The 21,989-nt window shown below is 42.6% G+C and overlaps 1 protein-coding gene across 4 annotated transcripts; it reads right to left on the bottom strand.

The window, feature by feature from the left end:
- Positions 1-8,324: 8,324 nt before the first annotated feature.
- Positions 8,325-21,240, bottom strand: LOC118387548 (LIM/homeobox protein Lhx3). 4 transcript variants are annotated; one of them, XM_035776014.2, is made up of 6 exons: positions 20,709-21,240; positions 13,727-13,898; positions 13,379-13,581; positions 11,766-11,917; positions 10,270-10,441; positions 8,325-9,872 (listed from the first exon to the last, which is right to left on the bottom strand). In XM_035776014.2, the coding sequence occupies exons 1-6, from the start codon at positions 20,776-20,778 to the stop codon at positions 9,454-9,456; spliced, it is 1,188 nt and encodes a 395-aa protein (XP_035631907.1). In that variant the 5' UTR covers positions 20,779-21,240; the 3' UTR covers positions 8,325-9,453. The 4 variants fall into 4 exon arrangements, with proteins under 4 accessions (XP_035631907.1, XP_035631906.1, XP_035631903.1 ...); XM_035776013.2 differs by lacking the exon at positions 20,709-21,240 and adding an exon at positions 17,456-17,726 and having other exon boundaries at positions 13,379-13,578; XM_035776010.2 differs by lacking the exon at positions 20,709-21,240 and adding an exon at positions 17,456-17,725.
- Between the last annotated feature and the right edge of the window lie 749 nt (positions 21,241-21,989).

Raw genomic sequence — 21,989 nt, 5'->3', positions numbered from 1 at the left:
CTGTAGTGACATCTCTTGCACTGAGATGCAGTGCCTTAGGCCTCTGCGCCACTTGGGAGCCCAAGTGTTACATACACGCATTCACTAACATACTTGTTGCATGTTAATTATTTACGTTGTTCACTTATAGTTGCCCTGGTATTATCCTGTGTAATATATAATGTGCTTCCCAGTGATCTGACATCAATGAAAAATTGTGCCAGCTTGAGGATGAGGGATCAGATGATACATAGATTACACGTTTGCAATATGACTGGTCCTGAATGTATTTCAGTCAACCATTCTAGACAGATTAACAAATATTGCATTCCAGTAAAAGTATGAAATGAAGAGATAATTATGCTGAGAGCGGATGATTGAGAGGCCCGCCCGTAATGGATTTGATTAAAGTCGTCAGTAAAAACATGCTAATGGTGGTGTTGATTAGTTGGATCACTCTAACGATGCTGTGAACATTAATCTGCAGTATAAACAAAAGTGTTGATGTTGTATTCACAGTTTTTACACGTTTGTGTGTGCACGTGTCTGTGTGTGTACGTGTGTATTTGGCATGAACTTGCCAGAATGTTAGAGCGTGCATGAAAGATACTGTACATGTATGTAAGATACAAGATACTGTGCAAATTATTTAAATTTGCAATCATTTGATCATAATAATGAGGAACAAAACTTCATACAAACATCCAAACTCGGCAAAACGGTATTTTCTAAAACTACAATATGCTTTAAAATGTGTGCCTCTATCCCTTGCGCTCTTACGAGCTGGGAAATGTGCTGATACATCTCACTCATATTATCACAGAACTGGGGTTTACGAAAGTAAGTAACTTGTGCTTAGCCGTGAGGCTTTTGTATTCGCTAGCTAGTGTTCACCCATAGGGCTTATAGCTTTGCTAGTGTTCACCCAGAGGGCTTATAGCCAAAGGGCTTATAGCCTTGGCCAGCAAACTAGCCAAGTTAGCTTAAGTCTGGCAGCGTGAGCTAACCAAGTCTTGATAGTTAGCCATAAGCAAGCTAGTGTTCGCCTCATGGGCTAATAGCCTAGCTGGTAAGCACAAAGCTAGCCGGAGAAAGAGCGTGCTTTCTTGGTCTCTCAACTAACAAAATTGTTTCTTTTGACCGTCGAGCTGTGAAGCTAGGGCAGTCGGTCAGTCTAGTCAACACAACACGAGAGAACGTGTGCTAATCTAAATGAGAGAGGAGAGCTTGCAAATCTACCTTTCCAGGTAGAACATTTAGCTAGTACAGTGCTAGCCAAAGGGAACCGTGTGGGGGCAGGGTTCGACTTCTGGTTAGCACCTCCCACAACTGTGGAGCCGTGAGGCTATACCAGTATATCTAGTTAACACAAACGAGTGAACGCAAGTTAAACTAAACACGAAAAGCTAGGAATGTGGTTTGCTTGCTTTCCAGCGAGCTAGCCAAGTTAGCTTAAGCCTTGCAGCATGGGCTAACAAAGTCTCGATAGGTAGCCATGTGAAGCTAGCTACAACAGGAGACTGAGAGGTAGAAAACAACTTCTACTCTAAGCAAAACTTTCCTTTTGGTCAGTACTCAACATTATTGTCAGGAGCAGAGGTCATACGTTCGGCAGCTTCAGGAGCCGTAGTGATTCTTCCGCAAGGAAGAGAAGCGAGAATGACCTGATGACGGGCGAGTTGCGCACCTCATTAGCCACACGACCTGTCTGTCTCTGATAGACGTTGTGTGATTGGTTCATTGTTAGTGATCCGCATGGAGCGAATCCCCCATACAGTATGTGATACATTGAAACTAGTATTTGAAAGAGATATTCAGTATATCCTTGAAGCCTGTGATTACACCTCTACCATACGCCGGCACAGCACCATAATCTATCTCAGCAGTCTCCCCTTCTCAAACAACCACTAAACCACTGCATCTGTGCTGCATCTGCATCTGTACAGGACAATAAGAGACACCACCACCACACCACAGGATCCTATTTTGGGTTAATTGATTGTTTAGTTATATCAGCCGCCTGGGGTAATCCTCTGAGCCCCTCATCACCTCCTCCCTTTCCCCCTCCCCTCTCCCTCCAATCTTCCTCCTCCCTACCCAATGCAACATCACTGGCTGGTGGCTCTCCCCCTTACGGTGCACACCCCCACCCACCCCAGAGCTGCTCCATTAGGCCTGAATTGTTGTTGTGACGTGTGGGGCCCAGGGGAGGTGTTACTGTCAGGCCTGATTTACTTCCAGCCATCTGACACGAGGTGGCCGCTCGCTGGGGGCATGGAGGGAAGGAGAGAGAGGAGAAAGCCAGCAGCCAGGCCTCAAGCTGCCTATGGCAGGGATAGCTCAATGCAACAGCCTGAATCAACAGTACAATGCAACAACCTATTATAGCAACACCAAAATGCAAGAGCCTAAAGCAACAGTCCAATATAATAGTAGCCTAAAGTGCAACAGCCTATAGCAAGAACCTCATGCAAAAAAACAATGTAACAGTCAACTAATGTAACAGCCAAGAAACAGCTGACATCAAAGTCAAACTGACATTTTATCCTATAACCACTGACTGTGACTGCCATTTTTGCTACTGATTATCTTGTCCAAAATGTTTTGGGGTGAAATTAAGAATTACTATATAAGTGTGTGGATGTCAGTTGTATTTAATTCAGGTTTTTACATTGTTAGTTTTTATTTATTTGTGCATATCTGCATTGTGGATTATATATCTTTACTCTACTTTATTACGTTTATTTTTATAGTGTCACGCCTTGGTCATAGTATTTTGTGTTTTCGTTATATATTTGGTCAGGCCAGGGTGTGACATGGGTTTATATGTTGTGTTTCGTATTGGGGTTTTGTAGGTATTGGGATTGCGGCTGAGTAGGGGTGTAGCATAGGTTTGGCTGCCTGAGGCGGTTCTCAATCAGAGTCAGGTGATTCTCGTTGTCTCTGATTGGGAACCATATTTAGGTAGCCGGGGTTTCACTGTGTATTTCGTGGGTGATTGTTCCTGTCTCTGTGTAGTGTTCACCAGATAGGCTGTAATAGGTTTCACGTTCCGTTTGTTGTTTTTGTATTTATTAAGTTATTTCATGTATCGTCATTTGTTTCATTAAAGACATGAGTAACCACCACGCTGCATTTCGGTCCGACTCTCTTTCGACGAACGAACGCCGTTACAGAATCACCCACCACACACAGACCGAGTGGCGTGGTTACAGGCAGCGACAGCAGGAGCAGCGAAGGGAGGTAGTTATGGACAGCAGAAGTATGGAGTATACGACGTGGGATGAAATAGACAGGTGGGCGGTCGACCCAGAGAGAGTGCCGGAGCCTGCCTGGGATTCGCTGGAGCAGTGCGAAGAGGGCTATAGGAGAATGGAGTTGGAGAGGCAATCACGACGGCGCAGAGGAAAGCCCGTGAGACAGCCCCAAAAATGTATTGGGGGGCTCAGAGGGAGAGTGGCTGAGTCAGGAGACAGACCTGAGCCAACTCTCCTTGTTAATCGTGAGGAGCCAAGGAGGAGACCAGAACCAGAGCCGGTGTTAGAGGTGAGCGAAGCAGAGACTGTGAAGGAGTTAATGGGGAAAGTGGAGTGGAGAGTAATGAGGGAGTTGCTAGCTTGGTGCTTTAGGTACAAGATTCGTCCGACGGAGCGTGTCGGGATTTGATGGCACCTGGGTCAGCGCTCCATACTCGTCCTGAGGTGCGTGTTAGTCGGCTGGTGAAAAATGTGCCAGCCTCACGCACTAGGCCTCCTGTGTACCTACCTAGCCTTGCACGTCCTGTGCCAGTCCTGCTCTCAGGCTCTCCAGTACACCTTCACGGTCCAGTCCATCCTGTGCCACCTTCACATACCAGTCCTCCGGTAGCAGCTCCCCGCACCAGGCTTCCTGTGCGTGTCCTCGGCCCAGTACCACCAGTGCCAGCACCACGCATCAGGCCTACAGTGCGCCTCGCCTCTCCTGCGCTGCTGGAGCCTCCCGCCTGTTCAGCGCTATCAGAGCCTTCCTCCTCTACAGCGCTGCTGGAGTCTCCCGCCTGTTCAGCGCTTCTAGAACCTTCCTCCTCTACAGCGCTGCCGGAGCCTCCTGCCTGTTCGGAGCAGCCTGAGCTGCCAGTCTGCATGAAGCAGCCAGAGCTGCCAGTCTGCAAGGAGCTGCCAGTTTGCAAGGAGCTGCCAGTCTGCAAGGAGCTGTCAGTCTGCAAGGAGCTGTCAGCCTGCATGGAGCATCCAGAGCTGTCAGTCTGCAAGGAGCTGCCCGTCTGCAAGGAGCTGCCAGTCTGCCAGCCTGCATGGAGCAGCCAGAGCTGTCAGTCTGCATGATGCAGCCAGAGCTGTCAGTCTGCATGGAGCAGCCAGAGCTGTCAGTCTGTATGGAGCAGCCTGAGCTGTCAATCTGCATGGAGCAGCCTGAGCTGTCAGTCTGCATGGAGCAGCCTGAGCTGTCAGTCTGCATGGAGCAACCTGAGCTGTCAATCTGCATAGAGCAGCTAGATTCGCCAGTCAGCCATGATCTTCTAGATCTGCCAGTCAACCAGATTCTTCCAGATCTGCCAGTCAACCAGTCTCTTCCAGATATGCCAGTCAACCAGAATCTTCCAGATCCGCCAGCCAGCCAGGATCTACCGGAGCTTACTACCTGCCTGAGCTTCTTCTCAGTACTGGGTTTCCTCTCAGTACTGGGCTTCCTCTCAGTACTGGGCTTTCTCTCAGTACTGGGCTTCCCCCTCAGTCCCGAGCTGCCCCTCAGTCCCGAGCTGCCCTTCAGTCCCGAGCTGCCCCTCAGTCCCGAGCTGCCTCAGTCCCGAGCTGCCCCTCAGTCCCGAGTTGCCCCTCAGTCACGAGCTGCCCCTTAGTTCAGTGGGGTTCTGGGTGAGGACTATTAGGCCATGGTCGGCAGCGAGGGTGGATTATACCAGGACGCGAAGGGGGGAACTATGACATTAATGGAGTGGGGTCCACGTCCCGAGCCGGAACCGCCACCACGGACAGACGCCCACCCGGACCCTCCCTATGGTTTTGAGGTGCGTCCGGGAGTCCGCACCTTAGGGGGGTTCTGCCACGCCTTGGTCATAGTAGTTTTGTGTTTTCGTTATATATTTGGTCAGGCCAGGGTGTGACATGGGTTTATATGTTGTGTTTCGTATTGGGGTTTTGTAGGCATTGGGATTGCGGCTGAGTAGGGGTGTAGTACAGGCTTGGCTGCCTGAGGCGGTTCTCAATCAGAGTCAGGTGATTCTTGTTGTCTCTGATTGGGAACCATATTTAGGTAGCCTGGGTTTCACTGTGTATTTCGTGGGTGATTGTTCCTGTCTCTGTGTAGTGTTCACCAGATAGGCTGTAATAGGTTTCACGTTCCGTTTGTTGTTTTTGTATTTATTAAGTTATTTCATGTATCGTCATTTGTTTCATTAAAGACATGAGTAACCACCACGCTGCATTTCGGTCCGACTCTCTTTCGACGAACGAACGCCGTTACATATAGGGACAGTGGACATTAATCAGCATTTCTGTTGCCGATTTTAGCCAGCCGACACGACAAATTTTCGTCCGCGGTCCTTGGGCAGGTTATTAAAAACACTTAAAATGACATACAGTTAGACAATAAGCACATAAAGAACAACACATGACAAGTAACACTAATCAGTGCAGACAGACAGAGCAATAACACAAAAAGCAAGAAAACATTTTTTTTTTTAAATAAAATAGAAAAAAACTAAATGTCTGACAGGCAACATGGAAAACGGCTATACACAGCTAGAGAATGTGTTCACACACCCGATTTTTCTTATCTGTCGCATATCTTGGTTGAGTAGCCTTCAATCACAGGCTCCTACTGCCAACAGCAATGTAGACCTCCTGGGAAGTGGTCTAAAGGATCCAGCTATTGTCTGCTGAAGAATATGTGCCAGTCATCTGTCATGTCAAACATGGAACACAGACACATACACATTGAGACCTTGAACCATACAATTAATGATTATACCCTAAATACTTACAACGTACACCTGATATCATCACACATTCACTGTCCTCAAAAGATAACACACATTTGTCTAATTCCTTTCTCACCATTTCCTCCATCCACTTAAAACTACCCAGCTACATTCAAACCCCCACAATCACTTATACACACAAAGCCACTGGGGAAACTCAAATTAATCTGAAAGAGTGGAGGGGATCATCTCACTTGTTTACATTAAGAGTTCATCCCGAGGTCATCCTGATCGCACCTTTTGTTCTCTTAGGGTTCCTCACACCTGTCGAGGGAGGGGAGGGAAAGGAAGGGGCTGCGACATGTTAAACCAGGAAGCTGGTAGGATTTAGCGAGTCTGTTGTGGAGGCTTCAGACTTCCTGATGTGTTGTGTTCCTCTGTCTCATTGACAAATCCTCCTGGCTCAGCCCAAATGGAAACTGCCCAGTAAACTGACCATGGCAGGGATCGAGGGAGATTAGTGAGGCCTTTGACACTTCAGTCTCACCCGCACTGACTTTGCAGGGCAGCCTGGGATAGGGTTACGCACCTGTCGCCTTAGTACAGCAATACTGACAGCCGCCACTCAGGTGGAAGGATTCGATTTTAAGTCGAAGTGTTATGTCCTTGTTCTGGCAACCTGAGAACAAGAGCCAGCAGTCCAACCCTAAAATGAAGAAGTAAAGAACCTGTATCAAAAATCTAAAATACCTGTGTGAAAAAAATTATATTATAAGGCCATTTTTATTTTCGAACTTATTGTATGTGTCTGTCAAAACACATACAATTCACAGTCTGAGAAACTTTCTTCAGCCAGTGTTTCTAAAAGCACCAATCTTCCCACCCCTGGATTTGTTTTTGTTGTTGGAGTAATTATAGTAAGTGCTTGGGTTAAATCTGACAATCCACAGTTATTCAAACACAGCGCCTATTGTTAATCAGTGGTCTTGGTATTGTACTCTCATATCAGGGTGAGGGTGGGGTGGATCCTCCTGTTGCTTTGTTGCCATAGGCAGATCATTTTTACAAGACTAGGGAGGTGTCTTTAGAAAAAAGTTTGTGGATTGCTTTATTTTAAATTTCACAAATTTTTAGGATTTTGTAGGTTATAAAGCTATAGTTAACTAGAGTCCAGAATTGTTCATAGTCAGGTCTCCTGGTTCTATAGAATCCAGATTTTTCCAATTATGCCTGTTTATTTGCATTGTCAGTACTGTAGTTCCTGTTGGAACTGCATATTGCTGGAAGATGGTGAAAGGATCCATCTATAAAGAACGTGCAGATTGATGATCTTTGTCAGAGTGAGGATTGTTTTAAATGTACACTCTGTAATGCTATTCCCAGATGAAACTGCAATGCAAGTCTTTCTGTCACTGGTAGAAAAAAATGAAAGACATTGACGGTCACTTACACAGTCCGAGCACACACACACATGCGCGCACCAAGCACACACCAACACACACACGCATGCACACACTACACACTGTTTAATCTATTTAATTGAACCTGACTTTGAATAAGTAAACAAATTAGGAAATTCACAAGAGGCATTCGATCCCTCATAAGCTAATGGATTGAAGATTTCTATCCCGTAGGGGCATTTGGGCAAACAAGGCACAGTTATCTCCAAATCGACATGTTGACTCTCAGTCTGCATCAAATTTCTGCACTAAAGAGCCGTTGAACTCTTGATACAGCTTTGGTAATTAGCCAGACGGCCAATCTGCAGATTCAGCCATGTCTCTGGATCGCTCCGGTTCCCCTACATTATCTGTAAGATCAATGTGATTAATACTTCAGGGAAATAAGGGATGATATCGAAGATTAGCCGCCACCCCAATTACCCTAGCTTCTGTCTGTGTTTTGAGAAATTAAGATGTGTATATACTGTATAGAAAAACTACATTTTCTGATATGTCTAACGTAGATAGTGTCCCACCCTGATCTGTTTCACCTGTCGTGTGCTTGTCTCCATCCCCCACCAGGTGTCTCCAATTTTGTCCCCGTTATCTTCTGTGTATTTATACCTGCGTTTTCTGTTTGTCTGTTGCTAGTTCATCAAATCCTACCAGCATGTTCCCGTGTTTCCTTTGCTCTGGTTTGAGTTTTTCCTAGTCTTCCCAGTTCTGACCTTTCTGCCTGCCCTGACCCTGATCCTGCCTGCCGTCCTGCACCTGCCTGACTCTGATTTGTATTACGACTCTTTGCCTGCCTTGACTTACCTTTTGCCTGCCCCTTGTACTGTTTTTAACTCTGAGACTCGTACTATCTGCCTTCTGTGTCTGCATCTGGGTTTTAGCCTGAGCCTTGATAAATAGAAGAGAACCCAAGACAACGTCTGTAGTCAACATAATAAAGATCTGATACAAGAGTCAGTGGTCAGTTTGGATTTAGCTGACAAATTTATTAAAGACCTGTATCACTTAATCATAATCATCATCAGAGAGAATAAATAAGACATAAAACATCTTCCACATAAACAAACACGTACACCAGCCTGGGTTTCAGCATGCCCAGGTAATTTCAATAGAATGAAACAAACAAGATACATCTGAGAACACACAAATGCATAGAAGTAACTGGACCTCTACTTAGGTCCAGAGGCGACATCGACAACCTGTCTAGATCCCTAGCCGTCAATGTACAAAGTCCTAATATCTGTGGTATTCATGTTGTCGTAGGGGTTGTATAAAAATAAATTCTCCACAATGATAAACCTTAATATACACAGACATTTGGCAACAACCAGACACATAAAAACTCTCACTTGAACCAAAACCTGCATCGGTACACTTTATTTTTTTATATTTTTTAAACAGAGAGAAGAATAAGGTGGAAAGGATTGGAGTCTATTAAAATCCAATTGGGCAAAAGTCTGAATTTGCTAACGATATCACAGCTGGAGATGGTGTGTATCTGTGAGCTTCCTCTGGTGTAATATTGATGCCACCATAGGGATCAAAAGCATGATGGTGGAAAGTCGCTGTACACATAGTTCAATGGTGGAGGGCTGTTTGATGAGTGCTGTGAAGACTTCAGGCTGAGAGAGGGAGTATGTCTGTCTGACCGTTACAAGTTCAGATTGTAGAAGTGAGATTGCTTTCCTTTCAGACCCTACTCTTGACGATATTTGAGCAACATATCAACACTTCGTCAGTAGCTAAATGATCATTCAGAACAGGCCAGCACTCCATTCTTCTCAGTCTTGTTATCTTTAAGGAATGGTGTGTGAGTTCCAAGTGCTACCGTTCATATTTTTTGAGGCCCAATCCTTCCTTTCAGTTCACTCAGATCAGGAGAAATGAAAAATATTATTTGACAGTTCATTGACAGAGAGAGAGTGATCCAAGGAGGCTGAAAGACAGCAACAGTCTGACCCGGTCTCTCTGTTTCACAGGTCTTGCGTGACTGTCTCTTTCCAGTTTTTGACACCCGCAGGAGAAGACACAGAAAAAACACCTTCGAGTCCTTAGATAACGTTGACCAATCAACCCAGCTCATCAAAACTGTCCGTGGTCCACTTCATCCAACCAGGAAGCTGGACTCGCTGGGAAGTCTGGATAGCCCCCACTGCTGCCAGTGGACAGATCTGAGCTAGGGCCGTTAGTTCCCCCCAACACTCCTCTCATGCCTGGGTTTAGCCCCGGGGCCCCACCTTGGGTCATGATTGACAGGCCGGAGTCAGGGTAGACCAGGCTGGAGATGAGGGGCTGGTGCCTGGGCAGTGCCTGAAGCGAACCTGGGGACTGGGGTAGGCCGTAGGGGCTGCTGGAGCGGATGTCACGATACTGGTCCTGAGAGGGGAGGACTCCATGCTCCAGGGGGAAGGGGCCATGGCTGCCCCCCATGGCTGGAGACGACTCGCTCAGGCCGCTGTAGATGCCATTGGAGTGACTGAGCTCCGACATGGGTGGCTCGTCTGGAACAAAAGGGAGGACACTTGGTCAGGGTGTGGCATTATAGAAGCCTTATGGAATATAGTGCTGATATTATTAGTTTGATTCTGGTCATTCATATAACATTTGATTTATAAGATTTTCGCTCGTTGGAATTATTTGGGTTTCATTCACATTTGAGTGGGTATAAACCAAAATGTGTGGTTTACAAATGTGCTATGTCCATTTCCACTATGCACTTCATGTGCTAATAAATCATATAAAAAGAGTTGGTATTATAATTGTGATAATAACTCTTATCATCTCTCATAATTCCTCAAACAGGAACTTAAAGGCGCCCTCTGTATCCCATTCCCTTTAATTTGGTTATTGTGAATACATCATCTCAGATATGTCTGTCTGTTTGTTTTCTCATCCTACCTGTAAAGGAGACCTCAGCGTCGCTGTCCATGCCCTCCTCCTGGATGCTGTCCTTGTCTGATTTGGAACTACCTCGCGACCTCTTCATGTTGCGGAAGTACTGTCCCCACCTCTGTCTGCCTGCATCCTTCTTTAGCCTCTTCTCTTTTGCTCGCCTGTTCTGAAACCAGACCTGGAGGACGGAGGTGTTGTATGGTTAGGTACATATGTTTTGTTCTATTTATTTTAGGTTTACAATTGGAGAGTTGGGAATTTCCTGTTGAAGGCAGCTCCTCCAATAAATATCCTATTTTTCTAAGTAGAAGCCTTTTTCTACAATCAAATCAAATCAAATGTATTTATATAGCCCTTCATCAATCAGCTGATATCTCAAAGCGCTGTACAGAAACCCAGCCTAAAACCCCAAACACCAAGCAATGCAGGTGTAGAAGCACGGTGGAATTATGAGGAAAGTGAAACTGATTTCTTCTAATGAGAAATCTATAATGTACTGTTACATTTGCAGAGGACACAAGTAGTCCGTTTTATAACATTATCAAATGTTTTATCTTTTGACCTGAATGTTTCATTCATAGCCTATTGTCGGACATGCAAAATGGCTTTCCTAACCACTCCAGACATCATTTTTCTCTACTCTTTCTTCAGTATCCCTGCTATGCTTTTAAGTGGTCAGGTACATTAAAATGAAAACAAAATCATTTTCAAGGACTGTCTGGGGACTGGGCCATGTCTTCTTTAACGCAAGTGGGAGATTGAAACAGTGGGACAGAACACTAATCTCGGGACCACCATGGCCTGTACAAGATTTATCATGCGCTTAATTAACTTCATGACAGCTATAAGTTGTCCTTAACCCTGAGAGCAGACAAGTTACCATGCATGTTACCCTCTCACTGGGATTTAATACCTGGAGTTGATGTTAATTATTTAAATCTCACTTTGTCCACGTTCTAAATTGTAGCTGTAAATTTGGTGATAAAATTGGAAACTTTTTTTTTTTTAAGAGACAGTTATGATTGACAAACCATTCAATGTAAGCACATATTTGTTTAAATCTACACAATGCAAAGCATACTTGAATTAAAACAGGTAAAAATGTTCTCCTTTCTAACCGATATTTAGGAAAGGTCTACATTCATTAATGATATGGAGCCAAAGTGAACCCTCTTCACCCCCATTTCCCCTTCAGTGAATAATGAAGGATAGTGGCTTCCTGCCTACTTTAAGTGTCCTTGCAAATAAAACGATATATACAGAATGACTAATTGACCATAGTCATCCACAGTAGGGCTCTTTCACAAGACAATATGCGAGGCTCGTAGACTTTTTTTTTTACTCCATCTCACTGTAAATTCTAACCATCAAACCCCAACTCTTCTGTACCTGGGAAGCCATTTCGAGCACTATTTCAAAAGGAAACCCATGCATGACCTTAGATAATAATACAATAAGGACGCTAATGAAATGGTCTATAATGGAGGGGAATGGATAGTTACCTGAACAACCCGCATATCTAGGCCAGTTTCTGAAGATAACTGTTCTCGTACGTGTCGGGCCGGTTTGGGAGAGTTGTTGTAAGCGTTTTTCAGGGTCTCGAGCTGTTTCGCGGTGATGGTCGTTCGTGGCCTTTTCGCTGTTGAGTCAGCTTCTAAAATAAAATACAAGACACACAATGTAAGCCATAACGTAAACAAAAATGCACCCCAATACTTTATGCTCATAGGCCTAATATTCGATTCAATGTTGTATTCAAATATTGATAGATATTCAGTTAGATCCACCTAAATTGTAAGCCTGTTAAAAAAATAGCTTTTTGCTTGCCCAAAAAATGTATCTATAAAAAAATATATATCTGGAAATATAATTTACAGTGCAATGGTTATTAAACAAATTATTGAATTATATTAATTATATTATTCAGCATCCTTTGCGAGTTAGAGGTTGTAATTAAATGATTAATGAGTCGGATTACTCGTACATTTGATGATTTGTTATTATGTGCGTAATTGATCCCAAATATATGCTTAACTCGAAGCAAATAAATAGTATACAGACAAAAAAAATGCGAGACCATCCTCCAATGCCCAAGTAATGGCGCCCTTTCATTACCAAATAACGCGTGTTTGTCTATGAAAACTCACGTTAACTCAATATGTAAATCAGCAGTAGATACAGGCAGTAAATTCCGACAAACAGATGGGGCAGATAACACTTGAGTAATGTATTAACTATTCACAAAGAAAATACCCTGCCTGGATATCGTTTTGTTTATACAGAGCTTCTGTGAGTGGTCAGTTGTAATTCATTTTTCATGCAATAAATATGCATTTACATAAAATAAGTTATTTTAATCCGAGGCTTTGAGTTACTTTAGCATAACATGGTAACCATCGTTTTTAACACCCTTGAAACAAAACTAATATGTTGTGCAGATGAGGCTGAATTGAATCTTCTTAGTCACTGTCGGTCTGCTAATAAAATAAAATAAACTACGTTTTCTCTCTTCAATGCAATTGGACAGGCTTTAGGCCTATCTATAGATAGGCTATTGCTATCTATTGGGACGCGGGCTACGACGCAACTAGGGCAGATGGGTCAAGTGTTTATTATTATTTATTATTTATTACCTCATAGTCTTGGAGATCAAGTTCACAGCTCCAAACAATACATAACGTATTGGGTGATGCTGTGATATTATAGGCACACTCCTTTTTTTACGTTGTAGTTTAGCAGACAGAATGAAATGAAGATGTGGGCCTTGTAGGATTTCCATATTCTTGGATATCGCTGAAATATAAACGACTGTGGATGCATGCGTAACTAGGCGTTAGAATTTAGGAACTCTGATCTTGGGGACCCTAAATCGGTGTGATAAGGTATTTTTTAACTTTTAATTTAACCTTGATTTAACTAGGCAAGTCAGTTAAGAACAAATTATTATTTACAATGACGGCCTACCCCGGTCAAACCTGGACGACGCTGGGCCAATTGTGCGCCACCAATCACGGCCGGATGTGATACAGCCTGAATTCGAACCAGGGACTGTAGTGACGCCTCTTGCACTGAGATGCAGTGCCTTAGATCACTGCGCCATACAGTGATCTCTCACCTCGCTGTTTGGCGGTCTCGTAGTCAGCCTTGCACACGAGCCTGCTGTCCTCCATCAGGTAGTACTCGTCACCTGTCGCGAGCTGCCTCTTGCACACGATGCACGCGAAGCAGTGCAGGTGGTATACGAAATCCTGTGCCCTTCTCACCACCTGCGTTGGAGGAATACCTTGCTGACACGCGGCGCATTTGGTCCCAAATCTCCTTTTTGGAAATAAGAAGGTTATCATCAATAAATTGACAAGAGTTTAATCACGTTCACAACCTGTGATTCTATAAAATATGTTCAAGAATTTGTCGTTCATGAAAGAATATGTATTTCATGAGACGCCCTATTTCTTGCACTCACTTAAAAAAATCTTCTTTGCAGTAAACGCTATCTCCCCGGCTGAAGCACTTGTCTGCTAGTTGGGATTGGCAGTCGCTGCATTTCAGGCACTTGCTATGCCAATGGCGGTCCAGCACTTTGAGGATGAAGCGGTCCACGATGTGTTGATTACAGCCAGCGCATACAGGAATTTCTGTAGAAGACAGGATAACCATGAAGCCATCTTGAATTGAAATACTGCTTAATTAAGAAATCATGTTGCACCGAGACAAATTATACTGTGATCAAATTGTTTTACGACACAAAATAACATTTCATACAATTGTAAAATGTAGACATTTGTTAATGCATTTGATTTAGAATAGGCTTATTTGGGATAATATCTAAATAAGGACACTAATTCGATACACATTATCAAAAAAATTGAATCACATATGTATGCCATTTGTTTTTCAGTTGATACCACTAAAACCTCAGATATATAAATTCGCATCGAAAGTGATGAGTAAATAGAAATGAATGGAAAAACCCCAAGGCAGTCTATTTCAGGGCAAATATGAGACAATTTTGTCACTGAGCTAGTATCTAGAAAATTGTATATTTGTATTTTCATCGATGTATATTGATTGCCATGTAATTGAGAATTGCTATAACGCAATTAAAAAGTTGTAGGCCTAATAAACAAATCTGGTTGAATGAAAAGTACAGTTGAAACTATCCCCAAAAGGCAGATTTCGAAGAGTGCATTTAATGGAAATTCAACACAAAAACGGTATTTGGTAATTTGTTTCATTAGTCCATTGTTGATATAGTCCCCAAATGTTTTGCTTGTCAGCAATCAAGTTTTCAAGATATATCACTTTCAAAATACAGATAGCTGTATTTCTGTATTTGGAAAATGATATACCTTGAAAACATTTTGGGACTATCAACAATGAGCGAATGTAACAAATAACAAAATATAGTTTTGTGTGGAGTTTTCCATTAAGTTGACTAAGGTGTTGTGGACTCTATCAATAAATGTAGGGGCATAATTATTTCAATAGTCTCAGATGTAAATACACTGCTGCCTATAAATTACAGCCATTCATTCGTTTGTCAGCACCATCATCATCATCATTGTCGTCGTCATCATCACCATCGTCATTTTTTTCACAACCCATAAATTCGAGTAAAGACCTGTTTTTTGTGTGATTATCGAAACCTGGCAACATCCGTTAACATTTTCCAAGTGTGGGTGCCAGATGCAATACAAAAGAACACAGCGAAAATCCAACTAATAGCACAAAATATTACAAAGACCACAGCCAACACATATTGACTGTTGGCTGATTGAGTTATCATGCTGGAACCATGACGTTTGATCTGCGGAATGAATGAAGAAGACATAGGCCTATAAAAAAAGCCCCCTTCTACTATCACTCCTCGAAAAAGCGCATGCCATTAATTAAAACACTTACTTTGCATGGTAACCAAATGATCCAAGTCCCCCAGACCATCTATAAACGTCAGTGGGTACCGAAAAACTCTCTCTCTAAGCCTTTCCCTCTCCATCTCTCCCCGTGTCCCTTACTTATTTAACATATACAGTATGTATGTATCTCTTCTCTCGTTCATGCGACCATGCACGGGCTATCCTATCCTCGTGTTTGAGGTTACCCAATGGGCACACACTGGTTGCATCAACGTTGTTTCCACCATATGTCAATAAAATATACGTTGCACTAAAGTGGAATATACGTTGAATTTACGTCTGTGCCCAGTGGGTACAACAGGCGCATGGGTCCCTCTCTCTTTAAAACACTGGTCCATTGTTTCCCATTTAATAATCACTAGTGATGATAAAAAGGGAAGAAAAAACAAGCCTTCTGTATCGACACAGCCAATCCCCATGTCCAAGCTCAGACGCCCAATCAACGCAGTTTGAGGTTTTACTTTGCATCTGGTTTCCAAATCATGCAGAAGCAGACCCGCTCCGGAGAGTGGGCAAGGAGGGTTTCATTCATGTAAACGATACCACAGCAACATTTGATCGAAGGTTCGGACATTGAATATGTTGCCAATGTTCCTGCATTCAAATGGTCAAAACAGCATCCAAGCCTTTCCCACTATAACGCATGAAATTACGCTGAAAGTGCACACTTGAGTGGATGAGGTGAAATGTGTTTCGATGTCATCAAATGTAGCTTCAGTCACATACCTAATTGTTACACGTTGTGTGTTAACATGAATTTATTGACAATTTAGATATGCTGATGATACCGTGCACATTAGGCTACTAGAAATGGTTTCGGTGTTGGGATGATGAACCCGACCGACCGCCCATATGGCCAAATTTGCATAATTGTATCTTGACTAATTTACACATGACATTTGACAATATCCCTCTGATATCCACTCGTTCCGACGTACAGTTTACAGATAATAGTAAGCCAATGTCTTCATCAAGTTCAGGATTTGCTATAATTCATATAATTAACTGAACATTAATAGACATAATGTCACAATTTGCAGGCCATTGAACTTTTAGGAATAATCCACTCAAACATACCCGTATGGCCAACTTTTAAGCATGCCTTCATCAAGACAAGACAATACACGAAAACAAAATGGCCATCTTTCAGCAAACAAATCACTTGTCATTGCTAGTTATTATTAAACTATCAACAAACCCGTATCGAGTGAGATGCATCACTGGCAACTTAAATGAGGCTTGAAATGTTAGCACTTGTACTTATTCAAGTCGAACCACGTTTCATTCGTCGAAGGAATCGCATTCATATTGTTAATTTGTGGCAATTTATGAAAAATGTATGGAACATTGTTTTCTGGGACCAAGAGCAAGCAACGCACAACAGCGAGGGAGCCACGTCACCAACAGGTGCATCAAACTTATTATTAATTCAATAGGTTCTGTAAAACTAGAATACAACGGTCTAGTCTCACGCCACAATCCAGCGATTTGATCACCTTATAAAAATATTACCAGTATAGATATACGCCCGTGAAAGCCAATTCAATCCCTAGAAATTGCAGTAATATTGATAGAAACCTCGTTAAAACAAATACTTTTGTCCCATTTAGGGCAGGTTGTTATATAGTTGTTACAATCCACACCATCCTAAATAAATAATTCACACTTATCTTATCACACTTAAGACAATAATGTCTACTGAATCCTTAACCCTCGAATACAATGAATGGACAAATTGCGACAAGATCAAAACTGCATAAAAGTGTAAAAAATGGATTTGGAGCAAACAGATAAGACATATGTTATTTCGTAGATTCGCCGTATTTAGCCTTAATCCTTCGCCATACAGATTTAGCTATAAGCCATTGTAATACAAGGGACAGGAGAGAAAAGTGGAAAAAACTGAAAAGGTTAGTGTCCACTGTTTCGGCTAACCATTGACTAGTCTAAAACTGATGGTGTATGAGCGAATTATGCATGCAAGAATAACGTTCATTTGTAACATATCCATGTAGGAAATATAAGCATTTCATTGCATTATAAAAATGTTCAGAAATACAAAAGAGGAAACTATTCGAATAAAGTTATATTGTGTTCTTCATACAGCATGAGATTACATGAAGGTGTTGGAATGAAATAAAACAGCATCCCTTATTCTGACAAGTATAAACAGCGACAACAAAGTACTGATTAAATATCTGACCATTGCAATGTGCGTAACCAATATCAAATTAGATTAAAACACAAATTGAATCATGCGTTGCGCTGTTGTATACCTTTACGTAATTCCTCGCTCTGGGCCAGCAAGGCAAACAGCATCTCCGTGTTATTCGGTGCTCCATTTGGAGAGTTCTGTTCATTATGTCCATCCATTGCTCATGTTCTCCTCACACGATAACGAAAAACGACTGTATTTCTGTGTTCTAGCTGCGCACCTATCACTCACAATGCCATATTATGCACTATATCAAGGGAAGAATACCACAATTCCACGCACGGTGTGACTGCATACGCTTGAGTTTGCTGTATCCCAGTGTGATGTGCACTGCGCAGGATTACGACGCGTGGTTACCCTAGCGACTGGCCTGTTAAAGCAGGGAGATAGATTATCGTCAACGATCAGAAACTTGGAAACGGTGCGGGTACCAAGTGCTCTTCGGAGGGAGGAAAAATGGAACAAGATAACATTTGACTATGGTTTCGGCCATGTGTGTTTAGTTGATGCATAGGCTATGCTATTAAATGTCATTTTATTGCAAGAAGCTCCTATTTGACCTTTAGCTGGTTCATTTACACTAACATATTTTGCATGATCTTATGAAAATATATGTTCACAGCGCGAAAAGTCGCCTAAGTTGTTTTAAATGGAACTTTGCATGCACGTTTCTCTAAAACAGTGTGTAGGCCTATTTCAAATCGAATCACGGCCATAATATAGCCGAAGCTACACAAATAATCAAACGCAAACGAAAATGGAACCTGGCACATATTTTTTTAAATGAAGTGCTGAAACGGTTGAGTTCGAAAATTCAGTAAGTTAAGTTAAATAAAGTGACATTCCAAATATTTTCAGGTAATGGACAGTTTATGTTATGGATACGCAACACATGGCCTGCTATCGAAGATTCAAATAGGCCTGTACATCATTTTATTTCGGTAGCTATTGTACAATTTATTCTGGCCTTGATTGTTGGATTTCTGTGGTTGATGTGCAGTTTACAAGGCAGAATGCAACTCTAATATTCGTAAAACATTCCACCATAACATAGGCCTAGGTACTTATTACAGTATAGTATAGTTTTAAATATGTTTAATTAGTTTTTTACCTTTTCGAAAATGCACAATAATAGAACGACGTGAGGTGACCCCTATTTACAAAAAAAATAATATCGAATACTAGGAGGCATATGTCACGAGAACCATTAGCCTACATAGGATCATAATAGGATCCCCATTTAATAATAAATAGCTTGATGAAATTAGCACATTTCTTTGAAACATCTGGATCAGATGACAAATATTCATTTACAAACGTTACTGTTATATTTGACAGGTATGATTTAATTACATGCACTATTCTATATTGGATATTTTGGACGTTTCACATATTATATCAGCCATAGCACTCATGGTATCTTATTAACTCAAAAGCTAAAGAGAACATCTCCTTAACTTGACGTTGCAACTTGTCGCTGTGTCCTTCTACCGGGTCACGGTAGATAACGCTATATTCGTAATAAAACCAAATCTACAATTTCCATCACGTAACGAGAACATATAAACCTGGCGAACGATTGACGCGCGCGCACACGCACACACACACACACACACACACACACACACACACACACACACACACACACACACACACACCATATTGTAGAACTATTGCCTATGCTGACTTCACAAAGACAACTGTTTACTTAGGGGAGAGATTGGCCGTTCAATAACATGTTGATCGAAGCAACACCACGATGAATTTTATCGACACTGATCTCAGGCGCAAAAGGGCGCCTTGGGAAATCACGAGTAGTGCCATGGCTGCGTGGACCCCTGATGAATCTAAAATCAATGCCCCATTTGCCAGTATTTTCTGAGTATATGAAATACATTTTGGTGAAAGGTGTGGGATGCTTCAGTGCTCCCTTTTACATTTCAGCTATATTTTTATGTCCTATTGATCGCTCCCTTTTGAGGGGCGAGGAGACAGTAATGGGGTAAGATGAGAAATGCTCTATGATCAACAAAACAGAAAAGTGATCCGTGAGAAAGAGGCGGACATGGGCTAGTGGTTTAGTAAAGACATCGTTATTGCTTTTATTTCTAAAGCCATTGCTAATCTATTGGTTTTTGATTTGGCCATGGAATAGCTTACAAGCCTTATTCATTTCCCCGATATGTAAGGCAACACAATATATTTTGTGGCATGGATATAGTTTATTAGATTCATAATTTAGAAAAATGAAGTAAGACTACTATTGCTACAAACATGCTGCACATTTTCGAACAATAATTTGTGCCTGGGATGAGAAGGCTATATTAATAACTCCTCACATAATGAATAGCCTATAGGCCTAGATGTAATGGAATAATTCACAAACCACATGCCTACTGGTCTACATGGTTTACAGTGTGTTCAAATAAGCAAAGTTATGCCAGGCCTTTTCAAACAGACATTTTCTGTTTGCAAACTTTTTACGTATAGGTCTATCATTTCAAGCGTTTTTGTGTGTAACTGACCTCAGGTGCCGCACCTGTCGAAGGGAACCTGACACTTGTTAAGCATTTTGCACAGGCTGTTGACTAGGGAGGGCGGGGGGGCGACCTGTGTGCAGCCGAGCTGTCGCCTTGTTTCGTACACAAGTGGTTGGTGCAAAAGCGCTCTGGTGGTCTCGTGACTCGCGTGACAGACAAGAGAGATGGTGTGAAATAACAGCACACGCATAACATCTGTTCATATGATTTCCAACAATGCAGCTCATTACGTATTCATAACGTCTCCCGCACGCAGGGACACATAAATTAAAGCTTTAATGTCCCACCTCGAAACAGTATGAATACCCTGTTAAATTGTGTTAAACTGGATACACATTTAAGTGCTATTCGCCAATATGATGAAATCCATTCCCATTCGATGTGTCTATCAATGTTTCTCTTTTCACAACTTCTCCCGTCTTGAAAGGGAAAGCACAGCTCACTGTAATTTCTTTCAGCTTATAATGGTGATATGTCTAACTGATGATGATAGGGTGTGCTGTGTGTGCTGTGTGCTGTGAGATACAATGGGCTATTTCATGCATGTTGGATCCTGTCGGTAAAACTTTGAGCTGCAGGCGGAGCCCCCGCTGTGCTGATTTGCTCTATAGCTAGATATTTCATAGCTAATTATGAGCCATTAACAGATTACAGGGACTAAACGGCGTCAAATAGACTCGATGGTAGGCTGGCTACATTTCCATATAAAGTTAATTCAAAATCTCGATTAGAAGTGCAAATGACTCCAAACAAACAAGAAAGCAGGCTTCTTACCTTGACCTGCACTGTATCGGGAGAAATTCACGGGATTTTGACAACTTGATCCAGGATGTTCAAGCAACATTCTGAGCAGTGATGCTTTCCAGCTCAGATGAACATACAATCAATTGGAGGTTGAGATAGGCCTATACAGAGGAAATGAAAGCAAGATGCGCGCCTGCTGAGCTTAGGCTAATGATAAGTGATTATTAGGAAAAAATAAAAACGCATGATCCTATTTCTTTATCCTTTGAGAGTCACAAAAATAACGTGTTTGTAAGAGGCTAAAGTACGCCTGTCGACCTGGTCTCTGCGTCGGTCACCCTGCAAGGAAACTTTGAGAATGCAGCGACTTGTTGTTTGAGTCGGTGTGTTGGTCCAGAGGAGGGGGGGGGGGGATAATGCCTGACCATTACCAGCGTCAGCTGACCTCAGGATGGGACGGGTGTTCGTTTTTAACGTAACAAAAGTAACAGCTGGAGTCGAGATGCCCGGTGTGGGCGCGTGGAGGACTATGCCCTGTCCACGGTGCTGAAAAGGGGAGTTTCTGTATATGCGCGAGGCCGGAGGCGTGTGTTGCGTGTAATCCCCCCCCCACCTCCATTCCACTGTCTTCAACTCTCCTCTCCTCCTCCCCTCCTCATCCCTTCCCTCCTTATCCATTTAGAGGTACACGTGTCCATCTTTCATCGTACACAATAGGGTAATGGGCGATTCGTCCGGACATTGTTGTCATGCGTTTTTATTATCGTGCCCGTCTTTTGTTCGGCCAAGAATAGACCAACAAAGACAAGTGGATGGAGCGTCATTGTTTGTCCCCCACGATGAAAACGGGAGGGGACTGTGGAACTGTCTCCTTCCGTTTGTTTGTACGTTAGTCACACGCGATATCTCAGTCTCAGACAGCACGGAACTTGGGTGAATGATACGTCTTGGAAAGAGATCCGGCATGTACAAAATTTAAGGCGGGAGCTATAGTAATTAACTGAAATGTGGTAAAGCGTCAGCCAGCATGCATCATTCGTGGGGGAGGACATGTTTACGGTTGGCTAGTTCCATTTTGCCGTTGTGTTTTTATTCAGACTGTCCATGCTATCTGTGGCGAGCTACCAGCATCTATGCTCCTTATTATGCCCCGAAGAGGACGCCACTGGTATTCCAACACTAGTTAGCAAATTCTGACATTTCCATACAGATTTTTGACAAGGGCGTTTCGTTTGAATCTGATTGTAATATCGTACAGGCCTACATACATTTTTAGGAGTTCCACAGCATTTCTGAAGCATTGTTAAAAAA

Source organism: Oncorhynchus keta, chromosome 9 (assembly GCF_023373465.1).
Source record: "Oncorhynchus keta strain PuntledgeMale-10-30-2019 chromosome 9, Oket_V2, whole genome shotgun sequence".
NCBI classification, from domain to species: domain Eukaryota; kingdom Metazoa; phylum Chordata; class Actinopteri; order Salmoniformes; family Salmonidae; genus Oncorhynchus; species Oncorhynchus keta.
This window is presented reverse-complemented; position numbering and strand designations above follow the sequence as displayed.

Bases quoted from the DNA above. Each gene is read 5' to 3' on its own strand.
- LOC118387548 (XM_035776010.2), bottom strand. From the start codon at position 17,552: ATGGATGGACATAATGAACAGAACTCTCCAAATGGAGCACCGAATAAC. The intron at 13,899-17,455 runs GTATACAACAGC...TGTCTTCTACAG, and splicing joins GAGCGAGGAATTACGTAAAG to AAATTCCTGTATGCGCTGGC. The intron at 11,918-13,378 runs GTGAGAGATCAC...ATTTTATTTTAG, and splicing joins CGAGACCGCCAAACAGCGAG to AAGCTGACTCAACAGCGAAA.